Below are 25,281 nucleotides of genomic sequence, written 5' to 3'. Positions count from 1 at the left end.
ACCCCTATAATCTCGTACCTGTTTACACACTTGCCCCTAAGAGATGCCCAGCAATGTTTAGTTACAAACTCTCTTGTTAACCTGAAGAAGATCTTAGAAGGACAAAATGTCATTCAGTACTTTATTTCAATACCCATACCAGCTGTCTTAACATACATTTTCCTTCAAGTGGGTTTCTTGTCATCTCAAGTTCACTGTTAGCTTGGAATGTGTAGTTAGTATTCATTGGTTCCTTTATTTCCACCAACACCCCTAATATTATTACTGCAATAAATATATTAAGTGATTATGGAAATTCAAGTAGACTTTTTAGCATATTTAAATATAAACTTGTACAGATTCAACAACAGTAGAAATTTGTAAAAGTTTTATTATTCATTACATTGGTATAACATTAAAATCAATTGCAATAAATTTGGCATCCTCAAACTCAAAATAAATAATAAAAATGCAAACCCTTTCATCATGAAATAATCCTTGCTTTTACAAGAACCTACTTGTACAGAACATGCATGCATACTTTTTAAGCCCCTCCCAATGGTCCATAGACTTGTTGAAACTTGGTTTCTAGTATTATACCTATAGTGAGCATAGCATAGATGTATAACTTTCAGCTTAACAATAACAATAAGTCTTTAGTAGGATTGTTCAACTTTAAAACATTTCTCAACTTGAAATCCATTTTTGTCTTATGCTTTTTGTGAAAACAGATTTTCCTAACAGCTTTAAAAATGTTATTTTAGGCTATTGTAATTTGCCCTCTATAGAATAGCATATAAATCAAACACTTAACCTTGTTTCAGACAAACCATTTGTTCAAAACTTTTTCCACTTTGTGCTGTATACTTACTACAAATCTTGCAACCCCAGATTTCAGAGCTACAGATTTAGACTAACACTTAAAATGAGTCATTTTTAACACCTAAATGCAATAATTAGTGATTCCCACCACATTGTATATATTTAGTCTGTGACTTAGGTCATGGTATAGAGCTTTATGAAAATGCTTTTATCCATACATATGTGAACTTTAATGTTTACATACTGGATTGTGAAATAGTATTTCAGTTATTCTAATCATATTACAATATAAAGGGAAATATATGTTGCAATATAAAGGGGAAAATAGAATAACATTAGTGTAATAGTGTAATTTTTGTATTGGGAAAGGGGGGAAAAAAAGCAGATGTACAAAAAAAAAATGGAAAACAAATGCTAACCGAAAGTTTTAATTTAACAACAAAAAAAATTTAAAAGAACAAAATGAGAAGTTTAACAATTATACTGGCAGAAAAAAAAATGTATGCACACAATTAAGTTCCACAATGCCACCTAATAAGATGAAAGCAAAATATTTGATTTATTAGGGTGAAAGTTTTTTTTCTCCATCATATGGCAACTTCTAATGTTTTACTATAGCCGTAAATACAAATAATCAACTTGCTTACAGAAAAAACTTTCAAGGTACTAAAACTTTTTCCAATTCTGACTCGCTCTCCTTCAATGTCAGCTGCATTTTTGTGATTAACAACTTAGTCAATACACTAGGATCAAATCTGAAGAATTAAATTTCCTATAAACAAACACACAACCTTGACTATACTCAACTGCTAACTATAACTGATTCATAATGTCACAGTTATGAAGTTGTGACATTGTAAAAGAAGTTGGTAGCAGCTTATTTGTAACTTGACAGTTTTACTTGAATTTCTCAACACGACATTTTAAAGTTTAGTTATTTGACAGTGGCAATGAAAAAAAAGATTCTGTACCAATTCACAAATCCATTTGGTTGAATTCCAACAATTTCATAAAATGTACAGGGGAAGGTGTATTTTGCCACATATGGTATTGAATAGAAAATTGTAAAAAGAATGGTGTAACGGTAAATATCTTCATTCTGAATTACCCATTCTCTCCAAGCAGATGTGTTTTTTTTTATACTGTTAAAGTTATTGCCAACTATCTGCACAATTGTATTGCACCAATGATAAACCATATCCATTCTTAAACAATTCACTTATGTAAAAGCTACATAAGGAATGAAACTCAACTTCTAAAACAGGACTTTGTGATTATGCAGCTCTCTTAAAACATTAGGTATTTTGGCTTTTAACCTTAAATGGCAGTTATAAATTGATTTCATGCTTTGAGCTCAGTACAGCTATCGTCAGTTAATGATACAAGCAAAAAACATTTGTTGGCAACCCACTCAAAATGTTGTGTCTGAATCATTTTCCCAGTGCAAGTAGTGGAGCAGAAAAGAAAGGATGTGTGAGGAGAGGGAATGAAGCTAGAATGTATGAAGTGTTCATTGATAGATTGTTTAGGAAGAGTATTCATGAAGACTTTCAAAACGTTGTCCTCTACACTTGCGTCTCCACAACAGGCAGTTGCCGTCCATTCTACAAAGTTTCAACAACGTATGAACTGGTTAGAATAATCCCCCCCACACACACATGCACATCTGACTGATATCTCAATTTTGAATTCTTATAACATGTATCTAGTAAAATCTTGCAAGAAGCCATCATTGAGGGAGTCTGGTTACAATTTACCAATTTTTGGAATGGTGACAACACTTTGGTGTAAAGAATGTAGAGTAGCATTGTGCATTGGAGAATGTTTTCATACCCTAAAAACATTTGACCTTGTAATAAGACTTTTATACTTTTTTGTCAAAATTCATAATAAAAATGCTAAAGATTATGTTTAAGACTTTTTTTTCATCTGCAATGAGCTGCTATCTACAACATTCCCACTTTTTAAGGGTTAAATGCATTTGAATTGCTTATGTACCATGATATTTGACAAAGATCCTAATAAAACTTTAGTCATACAATAATGTTTTAACTCAACTTTCTAGTACTGTAATTTATCCATTGACTGCTGATATGCTGTACAGGGCATACTTTGTCTTCAGCTGTTAAATGCAAAGTTGCCATATATGGCTTGCAACAATTCTGTGCTTGGTGAGAGCAGCTGCAGTCAATAGTTTAATAATCTCAGTAACTACAGCTTGGACTTCCTATGTATTTTACACAAAAAAATGATTACCAAATTTTGTTAATCCTTTCACCAAGTATTAAAAATACAAAAATAAAATTAGCAAGTACGATCAAATTATTCAAACCCAGTACTATTGGGTGGTATAAAATTGAGAGGTTAACACTATTATTCCTTATTAATTAAAAAAAAAAGAACTGTAATTGAACTAAAAGAATCAAATTTTTTGGAATACTTCTGGTAATAGTGTAAATGGTCTTAATTTACCTCTAAACAAAATGTTTTTATAAAAAGAATACTATTTAAATAAATTGTGCAAAAGAATTACCTGCTTAAGGACTTTGTAATTTAAATTTTTAATGTGAAAAAATGAATTGGCCAACTTGTTCTAGGTGAAAGTATAGTGTTTGGGTTACTACTGGGATAATCAAGCCTTTAATTATAGCCTACAACAAACTTATTTTTGGTGCAACATAAAATTATATTCTCATAAAAAGAAAAGCTTTTAATTTTGCAAAGATTAGGGGAGCTTGCTTATTTTGACCAAATCTAATGAATAGATATTGTTTTTGGTATATTCAATATTGGTGCTAGTATTTTGAAGATTAGAAATGTGATAATTATTGGGAATTTTGCACAAAGCAACACAATGGCCTATCTATGCTCTGTCCACCACAGGTATTGAGACCTAGTTTCTTGCAATGTGAATCTGCAGACATGCTACTATGGGTGTGTAAATGAATGTCAAAAATTGCATCAGTGAAACAGTTCAGTCATTTGACAGGTATCTGTAAATAAAAAATAACTACCTCAGGGTCGTTTTTGGCTAAACCTACAGAAATAAAAAGTATCTGGCAAAAATTAATTCTTTACATCTGAAGTAATTTACCAACAAAATAAACATTATATAATAGCACTATTATAAATATTACAGAATTTATACACAATAACACAGGCTAAAAATTTTAAATTTCAACTCCTTTCTACTACAGAACTTAAAATAACTTTCTCAACTTGATGTTAAGTGCAAAGCTACACAGTGTACTGGGAAGTCAAACAATTAAATAATAATTAAAAAGAAGCTAAACTGTTTTTATATGGACTTTATCATAAAAACACTAAATTTAGTAAGCCATGTCATGTGGAAACAATTCTTGTTTTAACTACATAACAGAAACACTGGGAGGGTAAGGCAAATATCCCAAAAAAATATTTACACCAGCAAAAACTCAATACAAAAAGATAAGTGTTTATTAATATTTTAGTTTTTTACGATTTCTTCTGTTTATCTACAGAAACAAGAGTCAAGTGTACCATTACTTCAACATATGGAAAAGAAGTGTGATGATGAAAGGTTGTACTCCTCCCGTATATAATATAAACTAGATAAATTATATGTGATGAAATGTACACAGCAAATAAAGGATTAAAAAACCTTTGCAGATTTTTTTTTATAACTTTTCAGGCAATAATTTCTTTGTTTGGAATTAAGCACAAAGCTACACAGTGAGCTATCTGAGATCTACACACCACAGGTATCAAAACTTAGTTTCAGGCAATATGTTTTTTTTGTTTTTTTTTTTTGTTAAACACAAAGCTGCAAGTCCCAAATTTCTGTTTTTGTTTTTTTTTAATTTTGCACAAAGCTACTCGAGGTCTATCTGTGCTAGCCATCCCTAATTTAGCAGTGTAACACTAGAGGGAAGGCAACTAGTCATCACCATCCACTGCCAACTCTTGGGCTACTCTTTTACCAACGAATAGTGGGATTGACCGTCACATTATAATGCCCCAACGGCTGAAAGGGCGAGCATGTTTGGTGAGACAGGATGCGAACCCACGACCCTCAGATTACGAGTTGCACACCTTTACACGCTTGGCCATGCCAGGCCTCCTAAATTTCTACAAACTGTTTATGTATTTATTAACTGCATTCTTCCTACTATCTATTAGTACTGGTACAATGAAGAAAAGAAAATATCCACCTACTCATTATTTTCTATTCTGTGAATCTTCTTTTGTAGGAACAACTTCCTGTTCTTTCTTTTGGACAAAGATTAAATAGGTGTAGACAACACTTCCTAACATACTGGAAAACAAGAAGAAAAAATGAAAATAAAATTATTCAAGAGGTAACAATGTTTACACTACTGTATTACTAGCAAAAATGGAAACTTAAAAGTATGACTACACTTTGGAACTGAATTATATATAAACTGCAAACTGCTTACCAGTCATTAAATGATAGAAGTATTCATACATATTAAAACGTTTTTTTGCCAATGTTACAGTTACGTATTATTACCAAAAGACTATGTAACATACCTAAGTAAAGATATTTTTAAAGTTTTTTATTTGAAGTTTATTAATATTATTATATCAAAAAAAAGACTTGTAAATAAAGAATTTGAAAAACACAACTAGTTTTGGTCTTAGGCCTACATGAAGTGTCATGTTTTTAGTTCAGTAAAACAAACATTAACCAACACTAATGCTGGAAAAGAAAATATAAAGAAACAAAACAGAAAAGTTTTACTTTATCAATTACTAATGGTTAGTTTCTCATTTCTAATACATATACTTTTACTTACTTAGTATTAACAGAGTTAAAAGTTCCTGAAGTTTCTTATGAAAGAAATGTTACAGATTGGTTAGTTGTAGAGGTAATAAGTATAGTGTGAACTGAAGGATTGATATTATCCCTTTTCTTTAAAGCTCTGAAACATTCCATGATCTTTTCCTAAATAGGTCTATGCATTACATTTATTTTTGAAATTTTTTAAGGGTAATAAAGTTTATTAACTTCACATGAAAAGTTTTTGAAAATAAACGAAAGTGATAAATCTGACACAATGTAAACTATAGTGTTGACAGTTTACTACTTTTTTTCCTTTTGTACAAGTCGTAAGTATGAGGTGACAACATTATATTGTTGAATAACAATGAAGCCTTGTACACATTATAATTATATGTTCAGAGGTCAATATGTAATTTTACAGTTGGAAACAAACTGCTTTAGTTACTTTTGCTCCAGCAATCTTTTTTTTAACAGTTTCTATGTAAGTCTTTTTTAGAATTAAACATAGTTTATTATAAAATATCAGGGTTCTTGAGTATCGTAAGATAATCCCACTCAACAGGTATACACTGAAAATGTTTTTAAGTAATTCAAACTGTGATATTTCAGCCCATTAGAGCATGCCATCTTCAGAAAAAGTATGATTAACACACTGTCAGAAGATCTATGGGCTGAAATGTCACAGTTTTAAATACTTTAATATATTAACAATTTTAGACAGTCTGGAATAGAAGAAACTTTAACTTTGGTTGGTTAAGAAAATACATTTTTACTTTGCTGTTCATCAGGTTCCAAACAACTTAAAATGCCAAAACATAAACATTACCTTATATTGAGCCCTATAAAATTGGTAATGCTGAATACATAATCCCCACCAACATACATTCCAAGATAGCTGACTAGAATATTCTGTTGAGATGAAACAAACCACTTGTTATTTATGCACAATACATATTGAGATTGAAAAAATAAAACTACTGCTAATTATCTTAAGTTACTAAACAAACAATTATCTTGGTTATTGTACAACACATACAACTATTAGGTTAGGTTGCAAAATACAATAAACTAATCCTTGATATACTTCTGCATGGTTCCCAAAACTGTTCTCTTCTAAAAGTAAGTAAAACCAAAATTAAGAACAAGAAATATTTTTATTTCTTACTTTTCAAGCTTGTGTGTCATGCCGTGTTGTAGACTACAGAATACATAATTCTTCTAGTGATTAGTGTCGTTTGCACATTCTGCTGACATAATGACAGTAAAAATTGCAATGTCAAGCTTCCCTTATGTAATGCCACATTAATGTGTACTGACTGATAGAAAATACACTACTGTATAGTAGTGCAAGTCATTAAAACAGGTGGCTTTTATTGAGCCCCCTTTTGAAAAGATAAATGCAAGCATCATTGGATTCCTTAATATCCAAGTGATAAAACATTTTAAGAGATAAAGTTCAGAGAAAAAGCTACAGACTTTTATTAATTTTTCCTTTTATTTTTGGTCATGATACATATATTATACTGACTTTCGGTACATTCTCACATGATTAACACAAGCTTGATTTTTTTCAAACATTTAAAGTATTTTTCTTCTGTGATGTTTTGGGCATAGACCCCCTTTAGGCAAAATCATGTTCATTACACAGATACTACTGTATTTAAATACAACACTCACCCATCAAACCATGATCTTGTGCAAAATCTATCCCAAGATACTTAACACGTTATTCTGTACATGACAGAGAAATCAGAAACTGACTGCTAATTTTTCTGTGCATTTAAAAACACATTATTATAAGAAATATGAAAATACTCTCCTTTAAATAAAGCAAAATTTATCTTCATTATCAAAATCTTATTTGTAAAGGACCTGTTCAAACCTTGTCAAAAATACATAGAACTTACACTATTATTTTGCAAGAACTTTAAGAAAAAGATTGTGTAAAAAACCTAATGTTTTTCTAAATGCTTCCTTCATTTATGTGGCCATGTTAGTTATTGTAGTATAGAATCATATTATACCTAGCAGGCATTTACCTTTAACTTATATAAGACAATGGTTGGTGGATGGGAAAGTTATTTATAAATCAGATCCTATGTATTGTAAAAGTATTCTAGAAATAACTTGTGATTACGTGTTTAAAAAAATCAGATCTTCGTGACAAGTTGTGTACTATGTAAAAAACTTACTTTGACACTACCAACAATAGACGTTGTAAGTGGAGAATTGTACTGAGTACAAACTATTGTTGAATACATTAAAATGAATCCCACAGTGCAAGAAAGTAAAAACCATGTTAAAAACCATAGATTGGTCCACTGGTCATATTCAATAACCTAATAAAAAGATATATATCAGAGGTTTATAAATACAGAGTATACTTGTAACTTCATTACAAGTACATGAACAATATATTACACAAAACCAATAACTATTTTCAACATTATACAAAACAACTTCTATTAAAAATATGTTACAAATAATAGTTGTTTTTTTTTACAAGTATTATGTTAAAATGTGTCAGCTACCTGCTGTTAGATGTGGACGTTTACTAATGGCATGTTCGCCAACTACCTACTGTTACACATGGCTGTTTACTAATGGCATATTCACAACTACCTGCTGTTACACATAGCTGTTTACTAATGGCATGTTCACAACTACCTGCTGTTACACACAGCTGTTTACTAATGGCATGTTCACAACTACCTACTGTTACAAGTGGCCATTTACTGACAGCATGTTGCACAATTACCTACTGTTACAAGTGGCTGTTTACTAATGGTATGTTGCAAAACTACCTACTGTTACATGTGGCTGTCAACTAATGGCATGTTGCACAACTACACACTGTTAGATGTGGCTGTTTACTGGTGGTATGCTACACAATTACCCACTGTTAGATGTGGTTGTTTACTGGTGATACACTACACAACTACACACTGTTAGATGTGGTTGTTTACTGGTGATACACTACACAACTACCCACTGTTAGATGTGACTGTTTACTGGTAGGGTGTTGGAAGTCTGATGAATGCCTACCATTAAGATTATATTAAATGTAGTTTTTATCATAAACATCTTGGATGATTATTAAACCTTGAAGATGAAAAGTTTCATAAAAACATGTCATTTTTGAAATAACTGTTTCTGCACAGGAAGCAATAAACAGTTTCATCTTATGTCAGAGAAATGAAAGACTTACTTGGACTTTTTCTCATGAAAATTTTCTAAATTATTACTATCCACTACACTTTGTGGACAAAATGGAGTTGAAAATGTAATATTACATATGGATTGTTTCCTCATGGGATTAGTATTGTATTACTCATTACAGTCTACAACCACCTTTGTGATCAGTTTAGGTTTTCAGTTAAGATTATTTTATAATTAGATAATTTCCAAAATGAGAAACACATGGATTATTTATTTGTTGAATTTTGTTCAAATCTACCCAAAGGCTATTTAAATTAGTCTAAATTTACAGTTTGAACACATGGATTATTTATTCATATATTTGTTGAATTTTGTTCAAATCTACCCAAAGGCTATTTAAGTTAGTCTAAATTTACAGTTTCAGACCTTTCAAAAGACAACTAATTAATGCCAACTCTTAGACTATTCCTCACCAAGAATTGTCACAATGTAATACCCCCACCCACACACACTCACACACAGCAGGTGATCATGTTCAGTGACAGATTTTCATCCTTTGACATTCAGGTGAGCCATGTGCCCTTACCACCAGGCTTTTAAGTAAAACAATTGTGACATGCAATTAAATTTCAGTTGTCTTTCATGTAATTAGTTAATTATATGCTTTTATTAATCAAATAAACTGAATCAAACGTTTTTTATAAACAAGCATATGAATCATCTGTAAAAAATGCAAATCTTTCATTTTACGTAAATAATTATATAAATCACAATAAGAACATACTACATTAAAAATTACAGAGAAATGTTGTACTGCAATCATTCATAAAGAAGTGTCAGAGCACTCGATTCTACTTAAATAGTTTTTTTTCTTTACATTCTTCAATGTCTGAAGGTATGTAAAAGATAACATAATAACTTTAAGTTTACTGACCACAAAATTTGCTGATAAAATCAAACCATATAAGTAACACAATACTTTCAGTGGCTAAATTCAGTTCCTTCTTGTCATTCATTCTTTCAAAACAGATACAATGAAATACTTATCCCATAAAAATATTTGGTTTGAATATGCAGATGTAGAATTATAATACTCATATTCTATGATTAAATATGTAATATAATTTATCAATTATAAAATGAAATCTGTAATGAAATGTTAAGATTTCATAAGAAATTCAAAAATACTTGATTTTTTATTTACAGGTTGTTTTCCATTAAAGCATAAACTAACAACCTGGATAAAAAAATAAATGAATCACTTTCATGGTTACCCATGTTTGGTGTGTGTGTATATATATATATAATGACTTTATACAAACCTTTGAAAAACCCCCAGTCAACCAAGTTATGTACATTAAAGGGGCAAACATGAAAAAGACATTATAAAACAAAAGTCCAAATTTCCCAAGATCCTAAGTAAGAGAAACAAGAAGCACTTCAAATACAGAACATTGGTAATATGTATATAATAATTGTTCATATAATACAAATATCATAGATAAAACCTTATAAAATAATCTTGATTGTTCTAAGACAACACACAAGGTAAAACAACTTTTTCAAATGTGGCTTGATTCTAAGGTAATTAATTTACAACATTCTTTAATATTGTAGTAATATAGCCTGCATCACCACACAAAACCACTTATATATTTTGCTGTTAATTGTACTAAAATTAGCTTTGTAACTGGTAAAGGCTTAACCTCTCGAAAAAGCTGTAAGGTGAAACATTGAAGTTAATACAAGTTTATCACTGAAAACCGATTGTTCTCTTGTGTGTGTAATTTATGTAACAAAGAAATACTTTAAAATAAAAATATATGCTTATATAACTTTTAATTAACTAAAAATTGTTAAAGTATTCATAAAACTGCAGTATTTCATACTATAATTTTATTTCGTTTGCTTAAAAATTCGCTCTCTTTCACTCACCCTCATTTCTATCTTCTTCTTCAAATACACATTATTAGCTGCTGTACAGAAATTGTTGGATAAGACAAGGACATAGCCACTAAGGTCAAATGCTAAATCAGTACTGTAACAATATAAAAATGTTTTTTATGCTTCCACTATACACAATAATACTAATAAGAAAGGGACAGTCTACTCTTAATAGAATTGTACGTAAATATAGCAAGATGATTCTATGAAATATTCTAACATTTAGTGTAACATTTTCAACAGATCACTTTCCTCAGAATTTCCACACTGGGAAAGATGATTACATAGGTGTGGTTCCAAACACCGGTGAATAATACTGTTTGACAATAACACGTTTTGTGTTCTACAGGATCATATCAATGTTTAAGAGCTAACCCTAATTGATGTAATATAGGAATGCGAGCCTAAAGTATTCTAATCGAAACAGATACACAGAAATAATTTCTTTGCTGCAGTCACTTTCCTGTCATGAGAGATGTTGAAATTCACAGAATAAATATAAAATGCATGGTTTTCACTTATTTTTGACAATTTGTTGCAAAGCTTATCAACAGTGCATTCAAACTTAAATTTATACAACACCCATGCATAAAGAAAAGTTCCATATTCAAACAACACTTGCAATTTTTGTGGTTGTTTTCATCTTTATTTACTTTATCTGCATTGTTTAACTTTTAATGTTACCTAAGATTTGTTCTTTCTTCCTTTGTGTCCACAATATTTGTATTACTGTGATGTTACGGTTGTGTTCCAATATGCCAAGTGCTTCTTTTGTACTTTTACCTTTACTTTGTGAATATTGTGTTGTAAATTTATCTGTGATTTGTTTTTATATTTCTCCAAAATTTCTTTGCTGTGAGAGAGGTGTCCTGACACAATGTTTTTTCTCATAAACATTTTTTGTTCGATGGCTTTGGCCTTGATATATTTTTCCAGCAAAAACTAACATGGTTGTCCCACTTTCAAATGAGACAGTCATTGATATGCCTTCTGAATGCAGAGATGCCAACTATTTCAAATGACTGAGCATAATGATTGTAGACAGAGCCCTTTCACAGTTTTAGACCTTTTAGATTTGCCAGAAACAAGACTATCTGGTGAACCAGGCCTCTTTTTTTCCATCTTGTGAACTATCGCATTGGTGTTTCTAAGCCACTTAGAAAACAAGAAATACCCATCTACGCGAGCACCGATTGGCTGACAAGCACTGATGACGTAACTATAGATTCCCCCATGTACCCAGTATAGAGAAGCACTGCACTCAAACTATTGGTAGACATCAGAGATACAAATATTTTTTTATTATTTCAAGCACAAACATGATTATCACAAGTAGCCATTTGGACTAGTCTTTTATTTATTATCAAAATTTATTTGTATCTCACAAGAAATTTTCTTTTCACCCATTTCTTCAAGCCCTGGGGAACAATTTATCACTTTATTGTATAGGCCTATATAATATATAACAATTTGGGAGTTGCAACAAGTCGTAATATTTGTCTGTATGAGCCTATAGTCGTAATGCATACAACAAAATCGTAATGATTATGCTCAAATCATAATGATTGGTCAATGTTTTATCCATTGTTATGAAAGCATGCAAGTTCAGCTGCAGAAATAAAAATGTTTAAATTGTCATGGTCTCAACAATGTTTCCGTTACATTTCACCCTCATAAAAAATGTATCAGGTCATGTTATAAGTGGCAAAACACTTTTAAAAATCTGAATACACAGGGTGTGACCATAACAGTGCAAGTTGAAACAAATAGGTTTTTGCCAAAGTGAGAACACTTAGCATCTCTTCACTGCAAATAAATTTGATTTATTGAAACAGGTAACAAAAAATAGAAGCAATAAAAAACAAACAAACTAGTATTTACATAATAATAAGGTAACAGGGAATTAACAAATTACTTTTACAAAAGTTACAAGTAAAATGTACTTCACTCTACCTTCATTTTTAACATAAAGTTTTAAAAATGACACAAAAGTAATTATAAATTTTGGATTTAGTAATGAACCTTGGAAATAAATATGTATGTCAATGCTCTTTCTTATCAGTATCTGTACAGTTAGATAGTTAAAATATAACATATTCAAACCTGAAACATAATTACACACATTATTACACCTCAGTGGGAATTATTTTCCTTTGGTCTGTACCTTTCTCTATAACTCTCAGTTTATCTATGGTTTATAGTAGTTTGTTGACATTTCTAAATTAGAGCTGTTATCATTGTCTGAAACATATGGGAATGTTTCTTTAGAGTGAAACTAACTTTTTAAGATGTACAACTTATTTTTTTCCCATAAAACTAATGTACTTTCTCACTTACAGTCAGTCAACATTAAAAAAGGTATTCATGAAAACATATACATTATAACCCTATGTCACAGTTCAAGTGCTACGACCATTCACAGGGTGCTATTCAGCTTGGTATTTACATGTTCGATGTCAAAGTTTCAACTACTTATTTTACCCTATGCTTTAGTTACTGTTTTAAAATTACAAATTACATAGATAACTATATTAAAAATGTCAGTAAGTTCACGTAGTTTTGCACAAAAGCCAATTTATTCTCTATGGTGTTAGTACTGACATAACAGGAAATGCAATACTTTTGCACATAAAGAATACAACTACCTTGTGTTAAAAAGGAAACTTACAGAGTAGTTGAAAGAACAAAGATCTACCAGTTTACCTTAACAATGTAACCCCAAATAATCTCCACTTCAAGAATTTTCCACATGATTACTTCTTGTTTGGCTGATGAACAAGGAGCAAGGCAATGTTTAAGTGAGAGCAAACAAGGGAGTGTCCACACGAACAAAAACATGTATCCAACACTTTAATGATGACTGCAGAAGTAACCAGTAAGTTACACACTGCATGGTGCAATTTGATGCACCCATAACACCACTTACTAGTCAAAAACTCAGAATTTAGGTATTAGATTATTATAACACCATTTTACTTTCAGTATGGCTAATCAGCTCTGAGAAAAGAATGCACATTCCTCAACACAAAGAAAAACCTCGTTTCTGAAATGTTTTATATGTATTTTACTTTGTTATAAGTTAACTACTAAATTTTCACACTAAATTGGACTTACTCATAGTAAATTTCTTTATTATTACTAACAACCCATAGCATACATTCACAGAAGAAATTATTATTTCTCACATTTAGAGTTGTGATAAATACATCTTGTTGGACCAGTCAGAAGTTGTGATAAAAGTTAGAAACAGGTGAAGCAACCCAGTAATACTGAACAACTGCCAAGCCATTTCATGATTTGTTCCATTTAAGGATCCTCAAAGGTGTCCTAATCACAACTAACCAGGATCCTTATAGGTGTCCTACTCTCAACTAACCAGGATCCTCATAGGTGTCCTACTCACAACTAAGCAGGATCCTCAGATGTGTCCTAATCACAACTTACCAAAACCCTTACAGGTGTCTTAATCACAATGTACCAGGATCCTTAAAGGTGTATTAATCAGGGTATGAAAATACTACACTCATTTTTTAACAATTAAACAAAATATAAGAGCCCTTTGATTATAAACACAGTACTTTAGTTAAGGATTCAGCTTCTTAATAATGGTAAAGACAAACCAGTAGCTAATTATATACCTGGTCACAAGTCAAGACTGTCATACAGTGCATAACAACATATGATAAGGAAAATTATCTTACTTAACAAATGTTTGGTTAAATCTTACCTAGCTGCAACAACTGTTCCTCCCACCATGACAAATACTGTCACCACAATGATACAAGGTTGTCTCACTCTAAGAAAATGAATAACAACAACAAAAAAATCACAACCAACACAACAATTTAAGGAATTGCATGTTAATTTCTTTCTTACACTGGTACATAGATATGAAATCACTAGATATTAAAATAATAAATCTAGATATATTACTTTTATTTTTTATAATGAAACATAAATAACTAGCTGAATATTGATAAATGACTATTTATTTACATTCAGGAAATTTATTCTAAAGTATTATTTTAAACATATTTTCTAAAATTGAATTACATCATGTGAGGGATACACACAGAATAACAGTTTAATTGTTTTTATTATTTCATGAAAAGCAACGTTATTTACAGCTATTTTGTCATCATCTGCAAATGTGTGGGTGTGTGTATGTTTGTGATATTCTAAATGTACAAAACATTACACATAATTAAAAATACAACATTAAATTAGCAAGAATGCAAATATCAGTGGCTCTATAACATCTAAAAACAATGGATAATCTCAAATACAAATTAAACTTATTGAGAAGTAGCATATTGTAATTTTATATGTGCACATTCTGATGTGTGTATTTTTATGTAAAACCTTACTGTCAATTTGAAAAAATAAAATAAATATTATAAAGAGTAGATTAGGCTTCTGTCTCACAGATAAATTTTCAGTTTCATCTTTGGTGAAAAGATATCTGTAATATCATAATAAACTTTAAGGTCTAAAAATACCAGTAACACAAATCTTAGTTCAGTGGCGTAAAGTGCTTAAATGAGGAAAGAAATTTGTTTTTTTTTTTTTTTTATGCTCAGCAAAAGGTGTCAAGGTACATTTTAAAATTTCATAAAAATGCATTTCACTGAAAAAGAGGAAAAATATGAATATTTGACATCATTTTATTACTTGTCAGGGTTAGTAAACAAACATCATAACAAAATGGCTGAGCCAATGTTTTATATCTCAATACAATTAGCCTATAATGTTATCAATGCATTGGATTATTTGAAAAACACATTCTAGTGTTTCACAAAAAAAACAATATTTGTGAATATTTTGACATAACCTACAGTAATCTTAAAATTGTTATAGCTTTATTTTCTTGGTTTTAAAGAAAACACTATTGTGGTGCCATCCATTGGTTTCTAAATATATTTGTGTTTCACACGGACAGACATTCATGTTTGTATCAGGTCATCCCTTAAGTTATGTCTGATTTTAGGTTCAGCAAAAGAGAAAGGATTTCAAACGCTTTTAATATTATTTAACCAATAATGTACAGTCCATTATTATTAATTACTTCCTGCCAACGATTCACAAGCTTTTGAATGCCACTTCCATAAAATTCTTGGGGTTTGGAGAAAAAAGTGTTGATAGGGTAGTTTTGATATCTTCATATGTTCCAAGCTCTTTTCCATCAAGATAGTTCTGCAAACTTTGGAATACATGATAATCAGATGGGGCAAGGTCTGGAGAATAAGGAGGATGTTTTTCCCAGTCTAGCTCTTCAATCTTTGCAGATGTGATCCTTGCTGTATGGGGCCGTGCATTATCCTGGTGTAACACAACACCTTTACGATTGATCAATGTAGGCCTCTTATCTTTCAGTGGAACATTCAAGTGCCCTAACTGTTGACAATAGAAGTTTGATGTAATCATTACAACAATGTCCCACCAAACGCTTAACAAGACTTTCCTAGGGTGGAGGTCCATTTTGGGCTGTACTTTAGCCAGTTTACCTGCACTGAGCCATTGTTGTGGCACTTAACATTTTTATAAGATATCCATTTTTCATCTCCAGTCACTAACCTGTCCATAAAAGGTGAGTTACGTTCACAAAAGTGCAGAGAAGTGCAAATGTCCACTCTTGCTCTTAGGTTGGCTTCTGTCAAATCATTGGAGACCCATTTCCCAAGTTTTGGCACCTTTCCAAGCTGTTACAGATGACGGAGAACTGTTAAATAGGTTGAATTAAGCTTCTGTGCTAGTTCTTCAACTGTTACAGCACAAACTTCATCAATTGTAATCAGTAACAAGTTGTCATTAAACTCAACAGTACGATCTGAACGTAGCACATCACTTAAGCTGTAGTCACCTGATCTGAACTTCTGAAGCCACTTTTGACTTTTTTTTCACTAAGAGACTCCGACCCATAAACACCTTAAATGTTTCGAGTAGTTACTGCTGCACTATTGCTTTTTCTAAACTCATAAAGCATTGCATGTCTAATGTGCTCCTCAGACGCATCCATCTTCATAAAGGTTTATTTTATTAATGATTAGAAAAAGTGGAGTTGGGTTAGTTTCTTTTATTTGTCTGAACATTTTTATACACGTTCAACTACATATTTTAGTCATTAAAGCCTTCTACAAAGACAGAAATGGTGATGCATTTTCTGTATTAAATTTTTGAACATTACTTATGGGATGACCAGATATATCTGATGATATGCTACAAATTTGGTGGTTGTTGCTAAAGGCATCTGTATTAACTCAACCAGCTTCAGAAAGGGGCATTTCTGATCCATCAAAATTCACAATGATAGTTTTTTTTTTTTAATCACAATAATTCAGTCCAATAAAATATAATTTGAAAAAATTAGGATGAACAAAAGACAATATGGTTCGTAGAATTTCACCAAACTAAACTCACTTGAGTACAATATATTCTCCAACCATTGTCATCAGTATTGTGAACCTCCTCAAAACAGTGAACATTGGCAAACTAGTAAAGACAAAAAACCAGTATAGTGAACATTTTTAAGACAGAGGACACTAACATACAAGTACATAACACACATCATCATTGAGAATCTATCTAACATAATTTGATAAAGTGTTAACAAAAAAACACACAAAATAAATTGTTTCCATAGCATTAACATTGTCTCCTCAATATCTGTAAAACCTTTTATCTTGAAACTTTTGAAGTTACTACTTTTCTGTTTTTGAATTCCAACACTATGTTATGCCTATAAACTAAAAACTTCATGTCTACAGGAATATTAAAACAATAACATTATTATAAATTCCTCAAAAGTCTCATACCTTAATAGGTATAATGAAATACAAGTACCTTCACATGAGGGAGAGCTATTGGGAAACTTACATCCTCTTGCTTAAAATTAAATTTTCTCATGAATTGCTTTTTTTTTCATATATTTAGTCCAAGCAATATCTTCACTTTCATTGATCATAACTAAAGAAATACAGACAGATCATGCATTTTTGATCAGGAAAGCCAAATTAAAAGATGAAATTCCTCAGGAATGCAATATTTCCATCCATGCTTTCCAGAGAACACTCAATAAGTGATCATTCTTAAATGTCTCATTTCTGAAGGTAGCTTATTGCAGTTACCTAACTTGAACTTCTACCTGCTTTAGTGAAAGTTTTAAATGTTAAATTGGCATAATTAAGTAACCTTAATTTATGATTAATCATCAGGTACCAAGTATTCTCAGAAAAACCAAACATTAGATTTAATAAAGGAACACAAAAAGAAAATGCTTTAGCAATAAAAATTATGTAAATGTATAAAACAACATCAAGATTCCACCACATCATCAACACTGTACATTTTCATTATTTTGCTTTTTAATGTAAAAAATACTGCTATAAAAACAACTTTCATGTACAAAAGCCCATTTTCTTAATGAAATAATCATCTTATATTCAAGTAAATTTGATATTATACTTTTCTATACACATTAAAAAAAATTTCTACTTAAGTTAACTGCTAAAACAGTTAATGTGCTAATATCTTTAACAGTGTACATCTCTTTGAAGTGAGCAAACAAATAGTAAACACTCTGTTCACCCTTGTCCCCATTACCATCTTTTTTGGTGAAATGCCCATCTTATAAACAGCATTTGATTTTTCTATTAGAACAGTAAGAATTTTATTTAGACAATAAACATACTTGTATATAAGTGTGGCTGTGCTGATTCTAAGTGCTTATTTAATTTAAAATTGGTGATTCAGGTCAATTTTAGTCAACTAGCTATGATATAAGCCCTCATATGAATGTATTTTACCTGAACTTGAAATAACATCTGTATGTCATGACCAATTTTATGGTGCCATATTTACAGCTGACATAACCTCATGCAGAGATGCCAACCATTACAATTTGAGCATAATCATTATGATTTTGGTGTATACATTACGACTATATGCTCAAATATTACGACTTGTTGCAACTCCCAAATTATTATATATTATAGTGATAAATTGTTACCCTAGGACTTGAAAGGGGTGAAAAGAAAATTTCTAGTGAGATACAAATAAATTTTGATAATAAATAAAAGACATAGTCCAAATGACTACTTGCAATAATCATGTTTGTGCTTGAAATAATAAAAAAATATTTGTATCTCCGACGTCTACCAATAGTTTGAGTGCAGTGCTTCTCCATACTTGGTACATGGGGGAATCCATAGTTACGTCATCAGTGCTTGTCAGTCAATCAGCGCTCGCATAGGTGGGTATTTCTCGTTTTCTAAGTGGCATAGAAACACCAATGCGATCGTTCACAATTGGAAAAAAAAAGAGGCCTGGTTCACCAGATTGTCTTGTTTCTGGCAAATCTAAAAGGACTAAAACTGTGAATCAAAAATTTAGGAAAGAGTATGGTGCAAAATATCCAGTCACTGCATCAAAAGTCAGTAACAGTCATGCGTTTTGTACAGTTTGTCACATCGATTTTTCTGTGGCGCATGACGGGATAAACGATTTTTCCAGACATATAAAATCGGCATCTCACAAACAAAATGCTGCAGCGAAGACAAAAACGATGCAGATAACGATATTTATGAGTAAGAATTCAGAATATGAAACCATAAATGCAGAAGTGATGTTCACGCAATCTGTCACTGCTCATAATTTACCCCTAGCTGTAGCCGATCATGCAGGATATCAATTCAGAAAAATGTTCCCAGACTCTGATATAACAAAAAAAAAAAAAAAAATGGCTGGCTAGAACCAAAACTACAGCCATTGTACAAATGTTGGGTTATGAAGATGACAAAATAATTTCAAGCATATTTACTAACAGTGTTTACAGTTTAGCCACAGATGGATCCACAGACATGGATGATCCAAAACTGTATCCAGTGGTTGTACAATATCTGTACGGGCTCTGTCTACAATCATTTCTCTCACTCATTTGAAATAGTTGGCATCTCTGCCTGATGTACACCATAACTATTCTAAGATATCAACCCCTTTGAGTAAAAGTATACCCAAGAAGTTCTTAAATGCTTAACTCCTATTGAGATATAAGTTTATTTTTTTTAATGCATGAAAAGTAGCACACTACAACTTTATTATTTGCTTTTTAAAGGTTAGTTTTCAGAAATCTCTCTTAAATACAATCTTAAAGGAATTCTAGTTAACATTGTGAAATATAAATCTAATTTTATAAACATACCATCAAATAATTTGGGATATAAAATTCTGCAAGTAAATTAATGTTTCTGATTTTTGCAAATAATATATAGTACATAATTTTGCACATAACTTTCTATTAATGATATTAAAAGAAATTTAATTTATATGACTTAGTACGTACAAGTTGGTATATATACAGCAATATGCACTAAAGAATTATAGATATTTATAAATCATATGCACATGTACATAAAACACAGATGTTCCTCACTTAAACATGTTTTTAAACACGTGAAATTTTTGCCTGAAACTAGAAATTTCTATATTTAGGTTACACTTGCACTGGATTATTTTTATTCATAGTGGATCTGCTTTTTTTATTCTAAATATGCTATTATACCTTAACCTTTGAGTACTTCCTAGCCCAGTAATCAAGTTGCCAAAGTAGAAGAGTGGAAGAGGCCATATCTAGAAGGAAACAATGGCTTGCATTAGTAACATTTCAATTAAAAGCCTTACACTTGTCAAGGTAATACATAGAGCCACTGTTTGTAATAATATTCAAGACACTTCCTTATTTCTTTAGTCAATTTTTGCATAATGTTTTAAAAGCACAAACATAGATTATAAATGTTCACAAAGAAAACTTATCTGTTCAACTTAATTATACCAATATATCTCCATTCTTAAAAGATAACATTTTTACACTTATTAACAAAGATACTCACCTTGAGAGGAATTGAACATGAAAAATCTGGGAAAGTTAGACATCCAAGGGTTTTCCCACAGCTTAATATAAATAAAGTTACAATCATCTACACGAATCAAAAAACAACATTAAACATGGCTTACATCAAAGTTAACAGGAAATATTTATTACTTCAAAATAATAAGAAAGAGAATTTAATTTAACAAAATAATATGAATTAAATCAACTGTTATCATTTTGAAAGTCATTAGAATACCAAAGCTAGCCTTGACTAAGTCAGTAAATTAAAGAAACTTTGTGGATGCTCAGAAACTATTTAAACATTATATCAAAAACAATTCACATAAATAAACTAGACAAATGATATTTACATGTTGGACAGAAAGTATGTTTATTTAGAAACTACATTATTCTGCACACTGCTATAAACAGCTTGCCACAACAGTTTACACTGTAGCATGTTATACGGAATTATGGCTGCTACTCCCATGACTTTATCAAACACACTAGTTAACTACTCATGCATTACAATTCACCAAACATGAATGTCATATGTTTACAATGGTTTATATATTTCTTTGAAGGAAACAAACCAACAAAAAACACAATTTGCAGGGTTGAGGTCAGTATCACAAGACTGACCATTTATTTATGGTATATACTTTTACTTGTAATAGTGGGTTATCATTTAGAAGGAAAGATTACTTATATGTAAGTAGTAAGCTATTATTGATGTATGTATGATGTATAACAAAGTGATACGATGCAATGCTTAATACAATGGACGATCATTTGTTACAACAACCACATATGAAAAAAATAAATGCTACATGAACAATGGTTTTTGACAAATGTTAAGAAACATGTCTTACATAAAAGGTGAACAAAAAAATACGCTACCTCAAAATCAACAAAGATATACAATGTTAAACTTAAAAGCACGTAGTGTCACCAAGTTAACAAGAAAACTGTATCATATAACATTTTTCTACTATGGACTGTTTAGTTACAACAATTAAAAACCATGAACAAAAAAATGAAGTGTTGGACTCAAGTGAATAGTTTTGTTTGCTGACAAAAATATGCTATTTTTAAGAAAAAATTTCAATTTTACTTTACCTTATTACACAGTTAATCACTGAATACAAGCAAAATTTCCATATTATTTTCAACCAACTTTAATGGAGGTGCTGCATAACCACAAATTAAAGATTTGTTTTTGGCTAATTGTGTCTTACTGGGGAGAAAACAATCCAATACAAGATAAATGCTGAACATGCCACTGCCTACACCTCCAACTTTACATATTGTGATCAACATACTACACATAGATATTAAGTTTCAACAAATAATACATGTTTTGGAAGAAGTATAATGAAAGAGAGAGGAAATTTTCTACCTTAACATACACAGATATTAATGTTTATCCATTACATTACACTGCACAACAAAGTTTTTGCTTCTTGAACACTGTTGGGTGTTCCTTATAGATTTTTGGCTGCTGATCACAATAATCACATTCAAATTTGCCCTTCACGTACCATTTCATCAAAATCTTCAGTTTCACTTGGACATTGCTACAATGGAAAAACGATAAGAGGGCAACTGGAATCTGTCAATGCTTGTTGACTACTGTTGGACACTGCAACGTGATGCACCGGACATTGAATACAAATTAAAATCAGAAGCAAAACACTTAATTATGTTGAACTTAATAGCGTATTAGAAACATAAACACAATTAAATACATTATTGCTGGTAAACAGTTAACTGTTTATTTCTCAGAGTTCCTACACGATGAAGCAAAACCAAAACTATATTTGCGCATACCCACCAGGTACCTGCCACAATCAGCAAAAACTTGTCAGAAAGCAAAACTTTTCAAAAAAATTGTTGTGCAGTGTTACTTTCATCATACGAAATAAAATTCTCAAAGTATACCAATCACTTCAGTTTAAACAGTGCCAGTATTTCTGGAGTGTGTAGGTAACAGATAAAATAAAGCAAAATAAATTATTTAAACAAACTAACTGTAACAGTATTGTGATTTTACTGTTTTACGTGCTTCTCATTCCAATTGTAACATGGTAAATATCACTGAGAAAACATACATCTGTTTACTTAGAGAAACAGTAAAAGAACACAAATCAAGATAAATTACCTGACCAAGTCCTAAGGTATGTGAGCATGGAAACCTAAAATAATGTCAACTGATCAGGCTCATTCAACTTTGATTGATATTACTAACTTAAAGTACATAACAACCATTATCTTGTTGTTTATACTATTACTAAATGTTTAACTACTACATAAGTAACTGAAGATTATTTGACTATTCATGCATGTCTCAACATCTTGTAAACTTGGCATAAACATTAAACTGACCCTAAGGCCAATTTTACATTCATTACAATACAAAATATTATAATGTAGTACAAGTCTGCCGTAAATATATGTACACGTACACATGTATGCAGTAATGTCAAATTGTACTTGACAGAATCAAATAAATATTATACATCACCCTAACCTGGCTGGTACTGAACACCTCAGATACACTTTGAATAAATTACACGTGTATGTGTGTGTGCATGCACACATACACACACATACCTTTAAAAGTATGCTAGTGTTAAAAAAGACTACTAGGATAAAGAGAGATTTAGGAGTGGCAATTTGTTTTTACAGCATGTATATTCTCACCTCAAGTTTAAACCTAAGAGATGTCACATTCTATGTGAGTGTTTTATTAACTATTACTGCTATACCCAAACAGGCATCTGTTACAAGTTTAAAAAATAACTTAAAACTGGACTACCATGATATTTTTAGCTTGAAAACAATTACCAAAGTCTTCAATTAATTTTTACTATTCAATTAAGACCAGTCAACATGAATGTTGGATGTCTAAAAAAATATCAAATTTGTTTACATGAGTATCTTACATAAACCACATGGCAGTTGATTAGTAACAACGTACACTAGTACGCACAGAACAATGGTGTAAAAAGTGCTGATAAATTGTTTATCTCTGGTCTTATCACCTCTATATAATTTTATTAATTCACCAGCTACTTGTAAAATGGTAACTTAGTGACAGAATGGTTTTTAATGTGCTAGTTACCTGTTACATCCATTGTGAGAATATATCGTACAGTGCACATAATACTACTTTGTTTATTATGGTTAAAATGAACAAAGTACAGGGTACAACATCACTTGTAAACTACTAATCTCTAGTGTAGTTAACTAGAATTGTAAGTAATGAAAATCCAACACAGAACAGTGTTAGAAAATTACCTGTAATAAGTTAAAACCACTTTATTTATTACAGTTATGAGGAATGAAGAACCAGCATACAGAAGTGCCGATAAGATTTTATATAACAGTGGAACAGGGGTCTTTGACGTTATTTCTTCTGGATGTATATAAATATTTGTAGCATCACTCTTCAAGTTGTGGCTACTCTTGGAAAACATATTCACTGAATTAAAAAAAAAAAACTTACACAAGAGGTAATGTTAAAATTATCCACACAACATTTTAATCCAGTCTATATTATCACTGTTTTTGCCAAAACTAAAAGACACTATTGGGAAATAGAAGTTTAATTTTTTTATTAAATTGGTGATTATTTTTTCTAATAATGTTATTCTGGTTAATGTCTCTTATGAGAGACATCCTGCTAGATTACTAGTATTTTTTCAATTTCTTTTTTGTAACACAAAATACTGTGGACAAAAAAATTAAATGCTGATTAGACTTTTTGGGTATATAACACTACACAGTGTTCAAATTACAATTTGTTGTATCTTTCAACATACAGTGTTTCTTAGGAAGGTTCACTGGAAATATTAGGAAGGAAAATAATATTAAGTGTTAGATATTTAAAAAGTTAACTACTAACATGGAAGATTACAGACTATCAAAATCTTTGGTTTAAAAAAGGATACTTGAAAATCAAAAACAGACATATGGAAAAAAAGGTTATATGGTAATATTACAATTAAATAATAAGAATTCATTTAAACACATGTTAAATAAATAGAATTGGGTCTTTTAAGAATGTAGAAGAAATGGCTATAACATATTATTATGGGATGGTTTAGTTGCTAAACTGTTATTTTTCTTCCATTTTAACAGTAATCCACACTGCAAAATTAATTGTAGGAAATCATGCTGATATCTCAGCTGATATCTTTGCAGTACCGATCGACAAGTATCTTGCATGAAAAGATGAAATGTTCTGCAACAATAAGCAAGTTTGTTTTCTTTTAATTTTTCCAGCCATTTATATATAAAATGAATGATGCACTATTTTGGGCGTAAATTAGATTTAAGGGAGTGTTGGTAGAAACTGTGATGAGTAATAAAATCAAACTGGATATACTTATCTCAAGCTTGGTATTGCTGGTATTCAAAAAACCATAATCACCCACTGAAATCCCCAATTACCTTTCACTGTCAAGGGGACACATTGACACAATGTCACCAAAGTTTGTCCAATCAGAACTCTTGACTACAGCTCTATAATAATCCTCCTGCTTTACCTGCAGCATGTTTTATTTTGAAAATGTCCAAACTAAAGGTTGCTTGTGATATAGTTAACCAAGTAGGAATATGTCTTTGAGAATCAGTTTTTTTCACATTTCAGTCTATGAGAATTTATCAGGAAGAATATTTGAACATGACTTACAAATATTTAGAAGTCAAATTTCTAACCAAGCAA

The 25,281-nt window shown here is 30.9% G+C and overlaps 1 protein-coding gene across 1 annotated transcript; it reads right to left on the bottom strand.

Moving 5' to 3' along the window:
* Positions 1 to 352: 352 nt before the first annotated feature.
* On the bottom strand, positions 353 to 25,281 carry LOC143257064 (solute carrier family 35 member D2-like protein). The gene is made up of 12 exons (XM_076515193.1): positions 23,853 to 25,281; positions 22,714 to 22,747; positions 20,572 to 20,658; positions 20,244 to 20,311; positions 17,105 to 17,176; positions 14,415 to 14,483; positions 10,679 to 10,781; positions 10,066 to 10,158; positions 7,777 to 7,923; positions 6,411 to 6,493; positions 4,996 to 5,095; positions 353 to 3,794 (listed from the first exon to the last, which is right to left on the bottom strand). Exons 1-11 carry the CDS (start codon positions 24,029 to 24,031, stop codon positions 4,999 to 5,001), a joined length of 1,032 nt encoding a protein of 343 aa, XP_076371308.1. The 5' UTR covers positions 24,032 to 25,281; the 3' UTR covers positions 353 to 3,794; positions 4,996 to 4,998.

Source organism: Tachypleus tridentatus, chromosome 7 (assembly GCF_004210375.1).
Source record: "Tachypleus tridentatus isolate NWPU-2018 chromosome 7, ASM421037v1, whole genome shotgun sequence".
Lineage (NCBI taxonomy): Eukaryota > Metazoa > Arthropoda > Merostomata > Xiphosura > Limulidae > Tachypleus > Tachypleus tridentatus.
Note: the sequence above shows the minus strand (reverse complement) of the source record. Positions and strands in the feature narration are given on the sequence as shown.